Raw genomic sequence first — 18896 nt, forward strand, 5'->3', positions numbered from 1 at the left:
CTTGATCCAGAGTTAATGCACCATTTCCATTGTCTTCAAGGGTTTATATTGCCACTGATGAACAGGTCTTATGATCCAGATAGCTTTCGTTTCCCTAAAACACATGTCTCTTGCTCTATTCTATATTTAGTTTTTTTGCGCTAGTTCCCCAGTCTGCAGGTTCTTATAGTGTTACTGTGTTTTCTCATTTTTATGATGCAGGATCAGTTTTTTCCTGGGTCCAATGGTGCTCATCGCTGGCCTTTTCTTGGATCTGGTGGAGCCCAGCTCTGGCCTTTTCCTGGGTCTGGTGGAGCCCAGCTCTGGCCTTTTCCTGGGTCTGGTGGAGCCCAGCTTTGGCCTGTTCCTGGGTCTGGTGTAGCCCAGCTCTGGCCTTTTCCTGGATCTGGTGGAGCCCAGCTCTGGCCTTTTCCTGGGTCTGGTGGAGCCCAGCTCTGGCCTTTTCCTGGGTCTGGTGGAGCCCAGCTCTGGCCTTTTCCTGGGTCTGGTGGAGCCCAGCTCTGGCCTTTTCCTGGATCCTTTCTACAAAGTTCTTTCTGAACCCCATCATTTTTACCCAATGAAACTTACTTCTCTTTTTCTTCATTCATTTAGAATATGTATTTCTACATATATTAAGTAAAATGAACAAATAACAGCTCCTGTCTGTAGCTTTGTATTCAATGATTTGTACATTATATTTTAATAAATTGCTCAGATTGTGCATGTAAACAGATACATATTTATAGATTACATGTCTGTTGGCAGCCAACCCTCTGTCCCTGAGAATACGGGAGCGGAGGATGAAAAGGACCGATTTTGACATCCTGAAAGTGATTGGACGTGGAGCTTTCAGTGAGGTGAGGACTCCTATTACTATATTGACAGATTGAAAACGTGTTTGTAGTGAGTCAATGGCTAATTTGTGTTTATCGTCTAACAAAAAGGGCTGGGCTGATGGGAACATTCCAACTGCTAATTGATTCCTAAAGTGTAAATCGTGGGATTTCCTAGTGAATTTTACATTTTAGAATAAAATAGCCAGGCTGAAAACTTAGCAGTTTTCAACAATTCCTTGGTGAATTTCGTTTTCTAAAAAGGTGGTTATATGGCACTAGGAAGGAATTGGCACTAATCGGTTGAAATGCTTAATTGCTATAGCAATTGTTCTTTAAAAGGTTTTGGGCTAGTTTTATTCTTTTAAGCTATTAAAAAAACATAATTGACCAAGTGGCGTCCTTGTCTGGTGATGCATTGCCTTTGTTGCTGTGTAGCCATTTTGAACAGTGTTCGCCATGATACTTGGCCACAAAATTGCATGAACAAGAATTATGGAAGATGCAGTTAAAGGGACACTATAGTCACCAGAACAACTACAGCTTATTGTATTTGTTCTTGTGAGTAGAATCATTACCTTCAGGCTTTTTTGCTGTAAACACTGTCTTTTCAAAATTAGAGATCCTTCCTGGGTCATGGCTGCCTAAAATGCATCCAAAAATTCAGTGTCTCCTCCCTCTGCATGCAGACACTGAACTTTCCTCATAGAGATTCATTGATTTAAGAGATGTTGATTGGCCAGAGTTGTGTTTGGCTTGTGCTGGCTCTGCACCTGATCTGCCTCCTTAACAGTCTCAACCAATCCAATGCTTTCCTATGTGAAAGCATTGTGATTGGCTCAGAACACTACTTCTGATTATGTCAGCCAAGCAGGCAGATCATGGGCAGAGCCACCAGCAGCAGACTGGAATAAAAGTAAGATTTAACTACACTTAGGGGACAAGTGGGGGAAGAGAAGAGGGGCTAAATGGTGGTTTCAACACTATAGGGTCAGGAATACATGTTTGTGTTCCTGACCTTATGGTGTTCCTTTAAATTGATGTAATGTGGAACTTATTCAAATTGTATTCTACTGATAGAAAAGTAAGAGGCATTAGTTACTAGTACATATGACATAAATACTGCCTGAGAGAATAATAGAATAGAGCAAGAATAGACAAGTACAAAAATGTATCTAAACATCATCGAACATAGCTATTTTATTACAATTTTCCAGGATCATCTGCATTTTATAGCAAACGGTGAGCTGCCATGATTTTGTGTATATTTCCGGTCACTGACCGGTTCCAGCTTTATTATCAGCCAATCAAACACAATTCCAGGGTTTATTCACTAAATGTTATATTGTAGTCAATTTAAACACAATAGCAAAATTACGGCAAAAATCCAAGCTGCAATTATAGGCCAGATGGCATTTTTTTTTCCAGATCAGCTGATTTTTGCCTAAATGTTGCAATATATTTTTAAATTCACAACAATTTTGTATTTATACATGTTTGATTTTAAATATTGTATTTTTCGTTTCATACAATTCTTTTACCTCCTTTTAAAAAAAAATTATAAATAAAAAAAGAAAAATCTGGAGTCTCTTCGTGCACTGAAATGCACAATCCTGTAATTAAGATACAGTGTGTTCCAACTTCTCTAGGCAATGCCATGTCTTAGAAGCCATTAATATTACGATATTACTTATTGTAGATGCTGTAATAGCAAATAATGAAGACTTGTAATATTTCCATTGTTTAACCCTTTAAATGTTTAATGTGTGACATGTCATGATTCTCTTTTATTCCAGAAGTTTGGTCCTTAAGGGGTTAAAGATGTAACTTAGCTTGTAGTGCTTATGGTGCCTATTGTGCCTTTATAGGGACACTGTAGGCACCCAGACCACTTCAGCCCATTAAAGGGGTCTGGGTGCCAACTCCCATCACCCTTAAAGGGATTCTCCAGTGCCAGGAAAACATATTAGTTTTCCTGGCACTGCAGGACCCTCTAGTGCCCCTTTACCTCCCACCCCCCCACTTACCGGAGTCCAGCGCCGATGTCCTACGCTCCTCCCCCACTGACGTCAGCCGGCGGGGGAGACCTAATGCGCATGTGCGGCAATGGGCACGCACGTGCATTAGACCTCCCCATAAGAAAGCATTATACAATGCTTTCCTATGGGGATTTCGGCGACGCTGGAGGTCCTCACACAGCAAGAGGACGTCCAGCGTTGTTTTAAAACACTTTTCGTGTTCTATGAACACGGAAGTCTCCTCTAGTGGCTGTCTGATAGACAGCCACTAGAGGAGGATTTAACCCTGCAAGGTAAATATTGCAGTTTATTAAGGGTTAAGGGTAGTGGGAGTTGCACCCAGACCACTCCAATGGGCAGAAGTGCTCTGGGTGCCTGGAGTGTACCTTTAACCCTGAGCATGTAATTATTGCAGTTTTTATAAACTGCAATAATTACCTTGCAGGGTTAAGTCCTCCTCAAAAGGCTGACGTCGTGGGGGAGGAGTGTGGGCGGAGTTCCCATGTTATTGACAGAAGGGATTATTAACCCTTTCTGCACCACTGCGGGGAGGGTAGCCTTGACAGAAGGGGTAGCTACAGTGCCAAGAAAACAAGTTTGTTTTCCAGGCACTATAGTTTCCCTTTAAGCGGCAGGATTGTGCCTAATGCATTACTATACAATATGTGCCATACAATTATAGGGGACAGAAAATCTTGTGCTACTAATTCAGCAGAAGACTATGAGGGGAAGTAAATGCCCGAAACCCAGCTGAAAGAGCATTCTTTATATTAATCAACAGTTGCACATAATGTAGAAATTCATGAATGCATACCACCCAACATTGGTGTCCCGTTAAATGGGACGCTGGTGGGCAGGGTTTAGGAGGGCAGGCCATACACCGATGGAATGGGAGCAGGTTCACCCACAGAACTGACAGGTTATGTTGATCAGACTTCCAATCACACAGGCCAGCCCATTAAGTGGAGACCATGAAGGCAGCAATGAGTCCTGGTGCCCTTAATGTAGCGCAAGCACGTTTAATGATGCAATCGCACTATGCTTTTTAGGGACAGTTGTTCCCCGTGTGTTCCCAAAAGTGGGATAGCAGAGAACAAAGCTGGGAAAAGACCCTAAAATTAGAACCATTGGGAGACCTGTGAACGTGCCCTAGTTATCAATTACATGCGCAGTCTTTGGTCAGATAAGAGGTTATTCTGACCAAAGAAGATTAAAATATAGCCATCTCCATGGTAAGATTAGCTCAGATATGCACCGAAAGTAGGTTTATGCTTAGAATAGATACAGTATATTTTCCTTTAATAAAAGAAAAAAAATTATGATGGTTTTCCTTTAATTGATGGGACGTACGGGATGAGAGTAATTTTCCAGATTAGCAATACGAAGGCTGAAACCAGCAGAGTAATTATCTTAACTATATTTCCCGAGGTGGCTGTGCAGCTTCAGGTCTGACACCGCTCGCTGGGTTGTGTACAAGAACTCCTTAGCCGGGATTTCTATTCTCTGACAGAAACGGCCTATCCGAAAGGAATGTTCCATATAGACTGCAATATAAAGCATCCCAGACAGAGATGGATGTAAAGAATCTCCACCGTGGAGAGAGAGGATATTTTTAGCCCTCGCTAAAAGGTGGCAGCTGGGACAAACATAGAGAGCGTGGAAACTGTGCAGCATATATAGTGAACCTATCCGAGCATCGCTGCTTTGGTTCTGGTCTATACAGGGATGTTATTGCAAAACTATGCATTGGGTGACCTCCCCGGTGCTCAATTAATTCTATAATAATCGTACAGTGTGAGTTGTTAGAAATGCAGCTAGAATTTAAAATAGCCAAACTAAAAACATAGTTGGCTTTAAAATTTAATTTTTCCAATTTGCAGGCCTCCTATTCTGTTTCGGTAGAAAAGTCCCACCTTCGTGGCCCTTTCCCACCGTCACGGTTTTCTTCCCTGGTGTCCCGCATCTAGAGACACAAGGGAACAGTCCTTGGACAGCACAACACAAACACATCAGTAGAGAAACTGTAAACGAGCACTTGGACAATGATCCTGTATGCTGGAAGCTGGCGTGCTTGACACCATACTGATACCCCGTTTCACTGGGCAGGTTCTCGTAACCAGTGACGCAAGGTGCATCCTTGATGACTCCCTTCTCAGGGCTTCCGCACCCTTGCCAGGCTCATATATCCCATTATATGCGGCTCTCAATTTCATATATCCCAATATATGCGGCTCTCGATATCATGTATCCCAATATATCCGGGCTCTCGATATCATGTATCCCAATATATCCGGGCTCTCGATATCATGTATCCCAATATATCCGGGCTCTCAATATCATAAATCCCAATATATCCGGGCTCTCAATATCATATATCTGGGCTCTCAATATCATAAATCCCAATATATCTGGGCTCTCAATATCATATATCCCAATATATCCGGGCTCTCAATATCAAATATCCCAATATATGTGGGCTCTCAATATCATATATGCCAATATATGTGGGCTCTCAATATCATATATCCCAATATATGCCGTCTCTCAATATTATATATCCCAATATATCCGGGCTCTGGATATCAAATATCCCAATATATCCGGGCTCTGGATATCATATATCCCAATATATCCGGGCTCTGGATATCATATATCCCAATATATCCGGGCTCTGGATATCATATATCCCAATATATCCGGGCTCTGGATATCATATATCCCAATATATCTAGGCTCTGGATATCATATATCCCAATATATGCATCTCTCGATATCATATATCCCAATATATCCGGTCTCTGGATATCATATATTCCAATATATGCAGGCTCTCAATATCATATATCCCAATATATCCGGGCTCTGGATATCATATATCCCAATATATCCGGGCTCTGGATATCATATATCCCAGTATATCCGGGCTCTGGATATCATATATCCCAATATATCCGGGCTCTGGATATCATATATTCCAATATATGCCGGCTCTCAATATCATATATCCCAATATATCCGGGCTCTGGATATCATATATCCCAGTATATCCGGGCTCTGGATATCATATATCCCAATATATCCGGGCTCTGGATATCATATATTCCAATATATGCCGGCTCTCAATATCATATATCCCAATATATCCGGGCTCTGGATATCATATATCCCAATATATCCGGGCTCTGGATATCATATATCCCAATATATGCGGGCTCTCAATATCATATATCCCAATATATCATAGAAACATATCCGGGCTCTGGATATCATATATCCCAATATATGCGGGCTCTCAATATCATATATCCCAATATATGCGGGCTCTCAATATCATATATCCCAATATATCCGGGCTCTGGATATCATATATCCCAATATATCCGGGCTCTGGATATCATATATCCCAATATATGCGTCTCTCAATATCATATATCCCAATATATCCGGGCTCTGGATATCATATATCCCAATATCGGCTCTGGATATCATATATCCCAATATCGGGCTCTGGATATCATATATCCCAATATATCTGGGCTCTGGATATCATATATCCCAATATATCTGGGCTCTGGATATCATATATCCCAATATATCCGGGCCTGGATATCATATATCCCAATATATCCGGGCTCTGGATATCATATATCCCAATATATGCAGGCTCTGGATATCATATATCCCAATATATGCGGGCTCTGGATATCATATATCCCAATATATGCGGGCTCTGGATATCATATATCCCAATATATGCGGGCTCTGGATATCATATATCCCAATATATCTGGGCTCTGGATATCATATATCCCAATATATCTGGGCTCTGGATATCATATATCCCAATATATCCGGGCTCTGGATATCATATATCCCAATATATCCGGGCTCTGGATATCGTATATCCCAATATATGCGGGCTCTGGATATCATATATCCCAATATATGCGGGCTCTGGATATCATATATCCCAATATATGCGGGCTCTGGATATCATATATCCCAATATATGCGGGCTCTGGATATCATATATCCCAATATATGCGGGCTCTGGATATCATATATCCCAATATATCCGGGCTCTGGATATCATATATCCCAATATATCCGGGCTCTGGATATCATATATCCCAATATATCCGGGCTCTGGATATCATATATCCCAATATATCCGGGCTCTGGATATCATATATCCCAATATATCCGGGCTCTGGATATCATATATCCCAATATATCCGGGCTCTGGATATCATATATCCCAATATATCCGGGCTCTGGATATCATATATCCCAATATATCCGGGCTCTGGATATCATATATCCCAATATATCCGGGCTCTGGATATCATATATCCCCAATATATTCGGGCTCTGGATATCATATATCCCAATATATCCTGGCTCTGGATATCATATATCCCAATATATCCGGGCTCTGGATATCATATATCCCAATATATCCGGGCTCTGGATATCATATATCCCAATATATCTGGGCTCTGGATATCATATATCCCAATATATTCGGGCTCTGGATATCATATATCCCAATATATCCGGGCTCTGGATATCATATATCCCAATATATCCGGGCTCTGGATATCATATATCCCAATATATCTGGGCTCTGGATATCATATATCCCAATATATCCGGGCTCTGGATATCATATATCCCAATATATCCGGGCTCTGGATATCATATATCCCAATATATCCGGGCTCTGGATATCATATATCCCAATATATGCCGGCTCTCAATATCATATATCCCAATATATCATAGAAACATATCCGGGCTCTGGATATCATATATCCCAATATATGCGGGCTCTCAATATCATATATCCCAATATATCTAGGCTCTGGAGATCATATATCACAATATATGCGTCTCTCAATATCATATATCCCAATATATCCGGGCTCTGGATATCATATATCCCAATATATCCGGGCTCTGGATATCATATATCCCAATATATCCGGGCTCTGGATATCATATATCCCAATATATGCGTCTCTCAATATCATATATCCCAATATATCCGGGCTCTGGATATCATATATCCCAATATCGGGCTCTGGATATCATATATCCCAATATATCTGGGCTCTGGATATAATATATCCCAATATATCTGGGCTCTGGATATCATATATCCCAATATATCCGGGCCTGGATATCATATATCCCAATATATCCGGGCTCTGGATATCATATATCCCAATATATCCGGGCTCTGGATATCATTTATCCCAATATATCCGGGCTCTGGATATCATATATCCCAATATATGCGGGCTCTGGATATCATATATCCCAATATATGCAGGCTCTGGATATCATATATCCCAATATATGCGGGCTCTGGATATCATATATCCCAATATATGCGGGCTCTGGATATCATATATCCCAATATATGCGGGCTCTCGATATCATATATCCCAATATATCTGGGCTCTGGATATCATATATCCCAATATATCCGGGCTCTGGATATCATATATCCCAATATATCCGGGCTCTGGATATCGTATATCCCAATATATGCGGGCTCTGGATATCATATATCCCAATATATGCGGGCTCTGGATATCATATATCCCAATATATGCGGGCTCTGGATATCATATATCCCAATATATCCGGGCTCTGGATATCATATATCCCAATATATCCGGGCTCTGGATATCATATATCCCAATATATCCGGGCTCTGGATATCATATATCCCAATATATCCGGGCTCTGGATATCATATATCCCCAATATATCCGGGCTCTGGATATCATATATCCCCAATATATCCGGGCTCTGGATATCATATATCCCAATATATCTGGGCTCTGGATATCATATATCCCAATATATTCGGGCTCTGGATATCATATATCCCAATATATCCGGGCTCTGGATATCATATATCCCAATATATCCGGGCTCTGGATATCATATATCCCAATATATCTGGGCTCTGGATATCATATATCCCAATATATCCGGGCTCTGGATATCATATATCCCAATATATCCGGGCTCTGGATATCATATATCCCAATATATCCGGGCTCTGGATATCATATATCCCAATATATCCGGGCTCTGGATATCATATATCCCAATATATGCCGGCTCTCAATATCATATATCCCAATATCGGGCTCTGGATATCATATATCCCAATATCAGGCTCTGGATATCATATATCCCAATATCGGGCTCTGGATATCATATATCCCAATATATCCGGGCTCTGGATATCATATATCCCAATATATCCGGGCTCTGGATATCATATATCCCAATATATCCGGGCTCTGGATATCATATATCCCAATATATCCGGGCTCTGGATATCATATATCCCAATATATCCGGGCTCTGGATATCATATATCCCAATATATCCGGGCTCTGGATATCATATATCCCAATATATCCGGGCTCTGGATATCATATATCCCAATATATCCGGGCTCTGGATATCATATATCCCAATATATCTGGGCTCTGGATATCATATATCCCAATATATGCGGGCTCTGGATATCATATATCCCAATATATGCGGGCTCTGGATATCATATATCCCAATATATGCGGGCTCTGGATATCATATATCCCAATATATCCGGGCTCTGGATATCATATATCCCAATATATCCGGGCTCTGGATATCATATATCCCAATATATCCAGGCTCTGGATATCATATATCCCAATATATGCCGGCTCTCAATATCATATATCCCAATATCGGGCTCTGGATATCATATATCCCAATATCGGGCTCTGGATATCATATATGCCAATATCGGGCGGTATGAATTTGTCTATTTTGGTCTATATTTTGAAATTCACTTTGAATTACAAACAATTCACACTGCAGTGAGTAATCCTGACAAGGTTCCTGTCCTTCCCTGTCTCAGTGGTTCCTCATACTAAATATATAAATTTCCCCTCTCCAGGCAGGAAACTCTACATCAAACAATTCATCAAATGGTCTTTAATACATAATGTTTCAGTTATTCATTAAAGTGAGGATTATACACTAAATTGTGACAAAAGGGACAGGCCTGCGTACTACAGGACCTTGCGGAGAGCACTGCTGGAACACTCTCTGCAGGCTCCCTCAGATGCGGCCCACCAGGGAACAAAATCAGGCCAGTTGAGGAGTCTGAAATACAGTTCACTATTAATTTACCAGAGAATTGTACTGGACTGAAAACCAAACTGGACATTTTGATCAAAATATTAAAATAAAACATTAAAATAAATTTAGATACTTTTCCAACTTGGCTAAATTATTTTTTTTCCAACTTGGAAAATTATCACAGATTAGTGAATACAAATCTGTTACTAGGACATAGAGAAGTCTAATCCTAAGTATCCATGTGAATAAAACTTTCAAAATCACTTTTAACTTGTCTTAAAGGGACACTATAGGCACCCAGACCACTTCAGCTCATTGAAATGGTGCGGGTGCAGTGACGCTGTCCCTTTAACCCGGCAATGTTAATTATTGTAATGTCTGAGTTCGGCAACTTTTGGTCGCCTGACTGACGCTTGATGTTCTTCCAATGACGTTAGCCCCTCGGGTGAAGTTGGAGGAGGCAGAGCGCCGACCCAGCACCGAGACAATCGGCAATAGAATTGGTTAAGTTTCTTACACCTTACAGTCCTGGGGCAGAGGGAAGCATAGTGCTAGGCCTTAGACTATAGAATCCCTTTAACTTTTTTTTAAATGTTATTAAATGATGTTCCATTTGCTTGTAAATTCATATTAAAGACTTGGCAAATGGCATCACTATCCAGGCAGTCCAGACACAGTCAGGGCACACATTGCTAATGGGCAGGAGAAGCAGAGCCATTGTTTCATTTCTCCTCTTCTCTGTACGCTTTCTCTATGCTTAATGCCAATAATATCAGCACGATATACATTGCTTGACCCCTTACAACACGATCATTTTAAATTACAATTTTATATTTTAACTACAAATTAAACTGTGGAAGTGCCATTATGGAGCTTGTAGTCTGCAGCTCCAATGGATGCATATCACTTTAAATGACTCAGTCTGGTTTTAGCACTGCTTGAACGAACAATAGTGGAGTTACTGGGTTCCCCTGCCTGCGCTCTGAGCCATGCGCTGAGCACTAAAAGGAACATTTACTGTGATCTGCACCTGTCGGAGGTGCAGATCATGTGCTCCCCCACTGGATCACCAGGGATCAATAATCTCTGCAGGACCATAGTCCCTTCCGTGCAGAAGGTAAAAATGCAAAATGAAATATGTGGGGAGGCGGCAGTCACACATACATGAACACACAGCCACCACACCGCACACTCAGGCACAGCCCCTCCGCAAACAACAGACACCCCACGTCACACACTGCCTGACAGACATGGTGGTAAGCAATAAGCTATAAAAGATAAAGTAAGTAATCTGACTGAAAGTGGTCAGACATTTAAGGATGTAAGATTAATATTTTGTAGTGTCTTCCATGTTTTGTATTGGTTGTTATCACCCCCTGCTGCAAGTGAACATTGTTATTTATTGTAACATTTATGTGCACATTGCAGTGAATTGTATTTCTGAGAAAACTAAGCTATGTGTGAGACACTGAGATTTAATGCTACGAAGCGTGTGATACACGTTAAAGCACTATACATTACTGTAGGCGTTGCTGCTGTATGGATCTGTGATACACTCATACAAACTGAATATTACTGTGGGGCTCTGACATACCTATGTGTATCTTACTGTGAGTTTTATAGCTGTGGAGATCGGTGATCTACTAGGTCTCGCAACTGTCCTGCTTTCCGAGTCCTGACCCACCATCCTCCAAATCACAGTCTATGTAGGGGGACCACCGAAAGGCTGTCTGTGTGCCTGGTGTGTTTGACAGACATGAATATTTTCTGGGGAGGATCGTCAATTATGCGCATCGCAATGACACAACTTGCCCCCCTTTGAAGGCCTGCCTCACGCCCTGATTTCATACCCCCCAGCATGTGCACGGCACCTACTGTCAGTTTTATTGATGTAGAGTTTGGCCATACACTCATACAAACTGTGCATAACTGTGAGTTTTATTGCTGCGGAGCTCTGGGTGTTCCCCCTGGCTCCAGTCCACAGCAAAAATAAAGTTAAAGTAATAAGCAGTGTGTATGAGGGAAAACCCTTAGCTCCAAATCTTAGAGCTCCAATATTGTATGACGTGGGAATGTCCAGTAGCTCTAAAGTAATATTATTCTTGTTTGTGTGTGAATGTAGTTTGCTCACTTCATTATTTCAGTAGGTCATTGTCATTGGCAATAACTAATTACGGCCTCCCAAACTTTGCCTTTGGCACCATGCCACTCACTGTCATGTGCAAAGTACAGAGCTTAGGACAATGATTGACAGGGAGCTAAGATGGAAGCGCCCAGTCCTTGGATATGTTCACTCTTCACAAATATGTATTTGTTAAATATAGAAAGTAGACACAATATTAAAAATCCCGGAAAGGGACTGTTCCCCTTTAAATCACTGCTAATCATTGTAATGTGCTTTTTATAAATGGATTACCCGGTCACTGTGTTTAAATATCCCAGAGCATTCCTGAAATGTCAAAGTATATTTCCTACTAAACAGTTTCTAAATAAGTCAATCGCATAAGGAGAAGTCGGGTCACCCTCGCAAGGGTGTAGGAAAATTGCTAATAAACATTTATTTAAAGGGCATCTCAAGGCAGTTTATTCACTAATGAATGAATTGTAGTGAATTAAAAAACGAATTGCAAAATTAGCCATTTAAAAAAAAAAATCTTCAGTTTGGCAACAGTTACTGTGACCGGAAGTGACGGCGAAACCAAGAAAAAACATTGAAAATGAGGTCATATCATTGGCTGTCCGCTTACGGAGCCAGGTTGAGATTGTATCTTCTAAACAGAGGCAATATAAGAGTAACGTAAAAGAACATAAACACTGTGACATGTGACTATCATAATGGAAAAGTCCCGCAGTTGTGCTTAGGAATTGGTATATGCTATGGGCCTAGTAGGCCTTCAACTGGGTGTTGTCGTGCATACTGCAAAGTACATTATGACATGTTATAGAGGTGGATATCTGCTCGGCTCAGGTCGGTAGGTCTGCAGCTCTCGGCAACGTTCCTCTGGGCACAAAGGGTGTGATGTCTGTGACGTTCCACGGTGGACGGGTGTCAGTGATGCTCACCGGCGCTGGGAGATCCAGTGTTTGGAAGAAGGTTGGTGCTTCTGAAGCCCTCGTTAGGAGGTGCGTCTTACCAGCATGGTCTACCATCAGCCTGTGGGGACCCCATTTGTATGGGATGGAATTCTCTCGGAGGTGCTGCGTTATTTGGTGGAATGCTCTGTGATAGTGTGTTGTGAGAAGTCTCTGTATAGTGTCAAGCTTGCACCTTCAAAGGAGATTGTGGGGGTGCCCCTTGTTGCACCCATAAGGGCCCCCCGGTCTGAGTCCCGAACTAGTTTAAGTAGCACATCCCATGGGGCATCCTGTGGTGCCTTGGCGGCCTTAGGGAGACGGAAGCAGGAGTCAATTCCGACCTGTTTCGCCTGTTTTGGGATCAGCAACGTGGCTTTGAGCCATCTGCAGTAATGTGGTAATTCTCCTGCGTTGGTTGTTTCAGGTACCCCCCGTATACGCACGTTCCGTGCCTTAGCTTTATCTTCCATGCCTGCTAATTGTGCTGTCAATGTATTGCACTGTTTCTGTAGGGATCCTAAAGTTTCTTCTGTAGCTATTTGTGCCACATTGGTGCTTCTGACAGCCTACTCTGCTGAGGTTACCCTGCCTGCAAGCGTGGTAATGTCCCCCCTAACAAGCGCCATATCGGCGTCAAACATTGCCCTGATTTCCTGCATCATTGCTTTAATGTCAGCTTTTGTGGATGGTGCCAGGTCGCCCAAGTCTGTTGGCTGCAGCGACTTACACTGTACCTTAGGATGTGCAGGCAGGGGGTCTGGTATGCTGTCTTCGTCCGATGACTGTGAGGTGTAGGCCTCAGCCAGCGCCATCTTGGCGAGCTCATGTCGCTGGGTCGGGTGCATGTAAGCGCCTATATCATTGGATCCGGAGCCAGGGTCTGTTCTGTGCTTTTTAGCTTTCTTCCCCATGGTCTGGGGCGTGCAGGGGGCCGTTTTCTCCGGACTCCGGAGATGATTTTGCCGCAGAAATAGCCGTTTTATCTGGACGGCGCTCGGAGCTGGGGTGAGTTGTGACTTTCCCGTTCAAAAGCGGGCTCCGTCCCCCTCCCCCCCATTTTTTCTTATATATTCACATTGTTTAAGATATACATTGCTTCACCTTCATTTCACTATTTCACAACAGTTACTGCTTGCCTACCTTTACCTAAATTCTGCAATTTAGATTTCAATTCACTTGCATTTTTTCACTTTTCAATTCACTTGCATTTTGCTATTTAGTTAATACACCCCCAATACAAGGTGACATGTGATTAACTGAAAAACAGATTATTAAATATGAATGCAAGAATAGAAGACTTTTCAAATAAACTTAAAGCGACCCTTTAATTTTTCACCTCTCCGTTTACCAAAGCCGATCCTGAGTGGGTGCAGCCCAGGAGCTCTGTAGATAGGCGGTGTTCTGTGCTAATCCCACCCCCTCAGATAGACCCCACCCCTCTCTGTAGGCCCCACCAGTTGTGAGCAGTGCCAGGTGGCTGAGTGGGTGGGGCCTAACGTAGGGGGCAGGGCCTAGCGCAGAACACCACGCCAATCTACAGATGCGCCCACCCAGGATCAGCCCTGCAGTTAACCTGTCTTTATGTCCCTTGTAGCTTTATAGTTATGCTTTCTTTAATGTCACTTGTCTTTTATTTATATTTATTAACTTGTATTACTTGCTCCTGGTCTCAATACCTGGGCACCTCCATTTTATTCTCTTGTGTCGATTTACAGCTGCAGTCTGCCTTCTGCGCGATTCTTTTGGCTAATAGATTGTGGGCAAATCAATTTAACAACTGAAATTACATTTTGCTTAATCCTACCATTACCAAAGATCACACTTCACCTGAGAAAGATCAGTCCCTACTTTATCTGATGCATAACTAAAAAAAAAAAAACTTAATTGAAGAAAAAAAATATATATATATTAAAAAGTAAAATAAATTTTTAAAAAAGGAGAAATAGGGGGACACGAAAAAAAAATGAATCTGCAAAGCGACAGAGCCATTTTAACTACACAATATTCCTATATTCACTATATTTGGCTTACAGTTTGCTATCCAGGCTGATTTTTAAACTAAACTATTGTGAATTAGGACAAATATGTCCAGTCCCTTAATGTACATGTGATGTATAGGACAGTAGCTGATGTTTGCAAACAGACCAATCGCTAGGAAGTGGTGGTAGTCAAGATGGAAGGAATGCATTTGCATCATAGAAGAAAAATTTGTGATCTGACACGGGATCCAAGGTTTTCTCCATTATAAAGGTTTCTGTTAATGCTGCTGCTCTAATTCAGTTTTATGTATATTCCACAGAGACACAAATTATGCAGAGCCCAGTGACTGTTTACAGAAGTCCCACCAGTGCAATTTCACAGTTAAATGGCTGAGTGTCATGGTAAAGGCATGTCTCTCACTTCACATGGACAAGAGGAACACACATTCATTTTAGGGGTGCGAGTGGGGCTGTTCTGAGAAATATTAGGTGACTTACTAACAATAATTTATGCAACTATAATGTAATTTAGATGAAGAACAATGTATCCTATTTACACAAACTGATTTCTAAACACATTTATTGTGGTTTAGAGACACATCACGGGGAGTATTATTGCTGTGGAGCTCTGTTATACACTCAGACACACCAACAATATGGAGCTCCTAGAAAAGAGGGACATTAGGATAGAAAAGAGGGACAGAGGGATTTGGGCCCAAAATAGAGACTGTCCCTCCTAAATAGGGATACTTGGGAGGTATGAAAATATAGTCCGCACCTACCTTTCTGGATATGCTAAAGCCATCTGGTTGGGCATTGTGGGGAATTTAATGCATAGCTGTTTAGCTGTCCTGGCACATTACTGCCGACTTGGCCTGGTTAACAGATTCGTCTTCTTTAAGTTAATACGACTGGTTGGTTGTCACACAAAACTGCATTTGGAATAATTGAACAACTCTGCTATAATCACCGTTTGGCCACTGTAGCCTAAATGTTGCAATTTGGATTATAATTCTCTACAATTCAGTATTTAACAAATAAACCCCTCGGTATTTATATTTTTTTATTTTCTGGAAGATATCATTAAGTTAAAGGGACTCTCCAGTGCCAACCCCCTTCCCATGTTGCTGAAGGGGTTAAAACCCCTTCAGTGACTTACCTGAATCCAGCGCTGATGTCCCTCGGCGCTGGGTCAGGCTCCTCCTACTCTCCTCTCATCGGCGGGGGAGACCTAATGCGCATGCGCGGCAATGGCCGTGCGCGCATTAGACCTCCCCATGGGAAAGCATTATTCAATGCCTTCCTATGGGGATTCCGGCGACGCTGGAGGTCCTCCCATAGTGTGAGGACGTTCAGCGTAATTTAAAACACTTTTCGTGTTCTATGAACACGGAAGTCCCTCTAGTGGCTGTCTAGTAGACCGCCACTAGAGGAGGACTTAACTCTGCAAGGTAATTATTGCAGTTTATGAAAACTGCAATAATTACGCTTACAGGGTTAAGGGTGGTGGGAGTTGGCACCCAAACCACTCCAATGGGCAGAAGTGCTCTGGGTGCCTGGAGTGTCCCTTTAATAATTTTATGTTACGTTTTTGTAATGCCCTAGTGAATCCAGCAGTCCAGATGACCAGGGACTTTGTCGATAAGCAATGCGGTCCTAAGTTTTAATGTTCGATATAAATGGGTTTTATATAGCTAATTATGCATTTTACCAAAGAAAGAGGAACTGCATTATTCACAATGGCTGAAGAGAGTAATAGAAGGAAACCCAGGGGTGAATTAATTAAAATCTAAATTAAAAACCTACTTAAAAAGCTTAGACTAAAATAGTTGTATAGTCACAGATTGATTATTTTAGCCTGAATTGCGCAATTCATTTTACAATTCACTGTTCAGTGAATAAACCCTTGACGTTTTTAGATCTATTTAGAATGAAGGCTGGTTGCTTGGTATTACATCCAATCAAAATACAGCTGGAATTCGTATCACTGTCAATGCCAGGAAATGCACAGATAAGGAACATCGAATGGCAGCCACCAGTCCGCTGTAAATTACAGACTTCCTGAGAATATAAATGTAAAAATAGCCGTGTTCTAAGATTTTTACATAAATTCTTTACATTTCTCCAGACGTTCCCTGGAATATAAACTGAGCTGAAATTAGAGAACTGCTATTTTCTTAACTTCCTTAACTTCTGGTAAATGTATCGTTGGTAGTTATGCTTTGCCTGAAGGCTTTTAATGAATGCAGGGCATAAAACTGATAATAAGTCAAAACAATGATTAGATCAGAATTACAAAACCAACAAAACAGTCAATCAGTCCTGTAAAACTGTTTACACAGCGCCATCTACTGTCCAGTATGACAAATACACTCGTCAAGCATGATGAGGTATGTTAATCCACTCCATGGATAACCTGAGAATTAACCGATAGGGGCAACTTTGGGCTCAGTAAATAGAAATCATACTGTATGATTAAACAAGTTGCAAATGTCAGGATGCACTGTCTCAAATATAGTTCTAATCAAATAACAGTAGTTAAAACAATACAACATGAATCTGAAATGTAAGTATAGAACTCAAAAATGTAAGCAAAAAAACTATTTTTTTTTAATAGATAAATAATATCCTAAAGAAAGATTGACTGAAGAAGGAAACACAAGTTAGCGCCATAAAGTGTGCTGTCACCACAGTCCCACCCAGTGTGACGTCAGTAGAGAACCCCCCAATATTTATTTAAAATCAGATCTGTATATCACCTTAATGCTTACATCAATAGAATATGTAGATTTACATCTATGCAACACAGGAAGTGGAGATTGAAGTCATTACATAATATTAGCAAGGTTATGTTCAGAAGACCACAGAAGATGCAATGAATCCAAATACTCACTGCGATACATGAGATACATTGCTAAAAAAGGTATTGATACGTCATATATATTTTTGGGAACCTTGCAGTTTTATATAAATTACTGGCCCAGGTGCTCCACCAGGTCCCACACAGCAGGCTAAATCATGTTTTAGAACGAAAGGTCTTCTTTTATTTCAGGTTTTTGCATAAAACATGTGCAAATGGCAAGATTGATGTTTCAGTACACAAAGGACTTTTGTTCTAAAACATGACTTAGCCTGCTGTGTGGGACCCGGTGGAGCACCCAGATTGTCATTCTGACAGTTGTATAGGTCAGATTGCGTTTGGAGAAAAAGTTAAGTTTTGAGCAATTTTGCAAAGGTAAATAATGCACACCTTCCAACTTTGGCATACTTTAAAGTGGGATGCTGGTGGGATGGGGACAGTAGGCCATCCACCAAGGGTGGACCATGCAGAAAACACTGTTGTAGTGCCCTCTGCAGGGTCCTAATGCTCTGAAGCATATCAAAAGTATGTCTATGATTGTTGGGGACAATTTCCTGGTGTCCCCAACAGCAGAACACCAAGGGACAAAGTTGGGATGGCGGGACAGGACCCAAAAATCGGGACTGTCCTGCTAAAATCAGGAGGGTTGGGAGATCTGATAACGTGCTTAGTGTACTGTGTTTTTACTGGTTATATTACACTCTTCCACTCTGCCCGTTTTTGTTTCCCTCCTCCTTTTCTTCCATTTCCATCTTTTGTCCCCTTCTCTCTCTCTGTAATCTGTAGGTTGCAGTGGTTAGGAAGAAGAGCAATTTACAAGTGTACGCGATGAAGATCATGAACAAGTGGGACCTTCTGAAGAGATCAGATGTGAGAGACAGGGGGTACAGAAAGAGGTGTACATTGGCAAAAATAAGCTGTAGACCAGGATTGACCACAGAAAGAGGTGTTCGGACAGGATCACAAAAAAATATTCAAACAGACAGAACAG

At 41.4% G+C, this 18896-nt stretch overlaps 1 protein-coding gene across 8 annotated transcripts in view; it reads left to right on the forward strand.

Moving 5' to 3' along the window:
* DMPK (DM1 protein kinase) overlaps positions 1 to 18896 on the forward strand; it is a 33475-nt gene that overhangs the window by 5897 nt on the left and 8682 nt on the right. For 7 of the 8 annotated variants that reach the window (XR_010085292.1, XR_010085293.1, XM_063431721.1 and 4 more), the window contains exons 2-3: positions 748 to 839; positions 18692 to 18775. Coding sequence is in view for 6 of the 8 variants with exons in the window: in XM_063431721.1 (XP_063287791.1) it covers positions 748 to 839; positions 18692 to 18775 (176 nt within the window). In the remaining 2 variants the exon portion in view is untranslated. The remainder of the gene's footprint in view (positions 1 to 747; positions 840 to 18691; positions 18776 to 18896) is intronic. The other variant, XM_063431724.1, reaches the window with a different exon arrangement.

Source organism: Pelobates fuscus, chromosome 9, assembly GCF_036172605.1.
Source record: "Pelobates fuscus isolate aPelFus1 chromosome 9, aPelFus1.pri, whole genome shotgun sequence".
Classification (NCBI taxonomy): domain Eukaryota; kingdom Metazoa; phylum Chordata; class Amphibia; order Anura; family Pelobatidae; genus Pelobates; species Pelobates fuscus.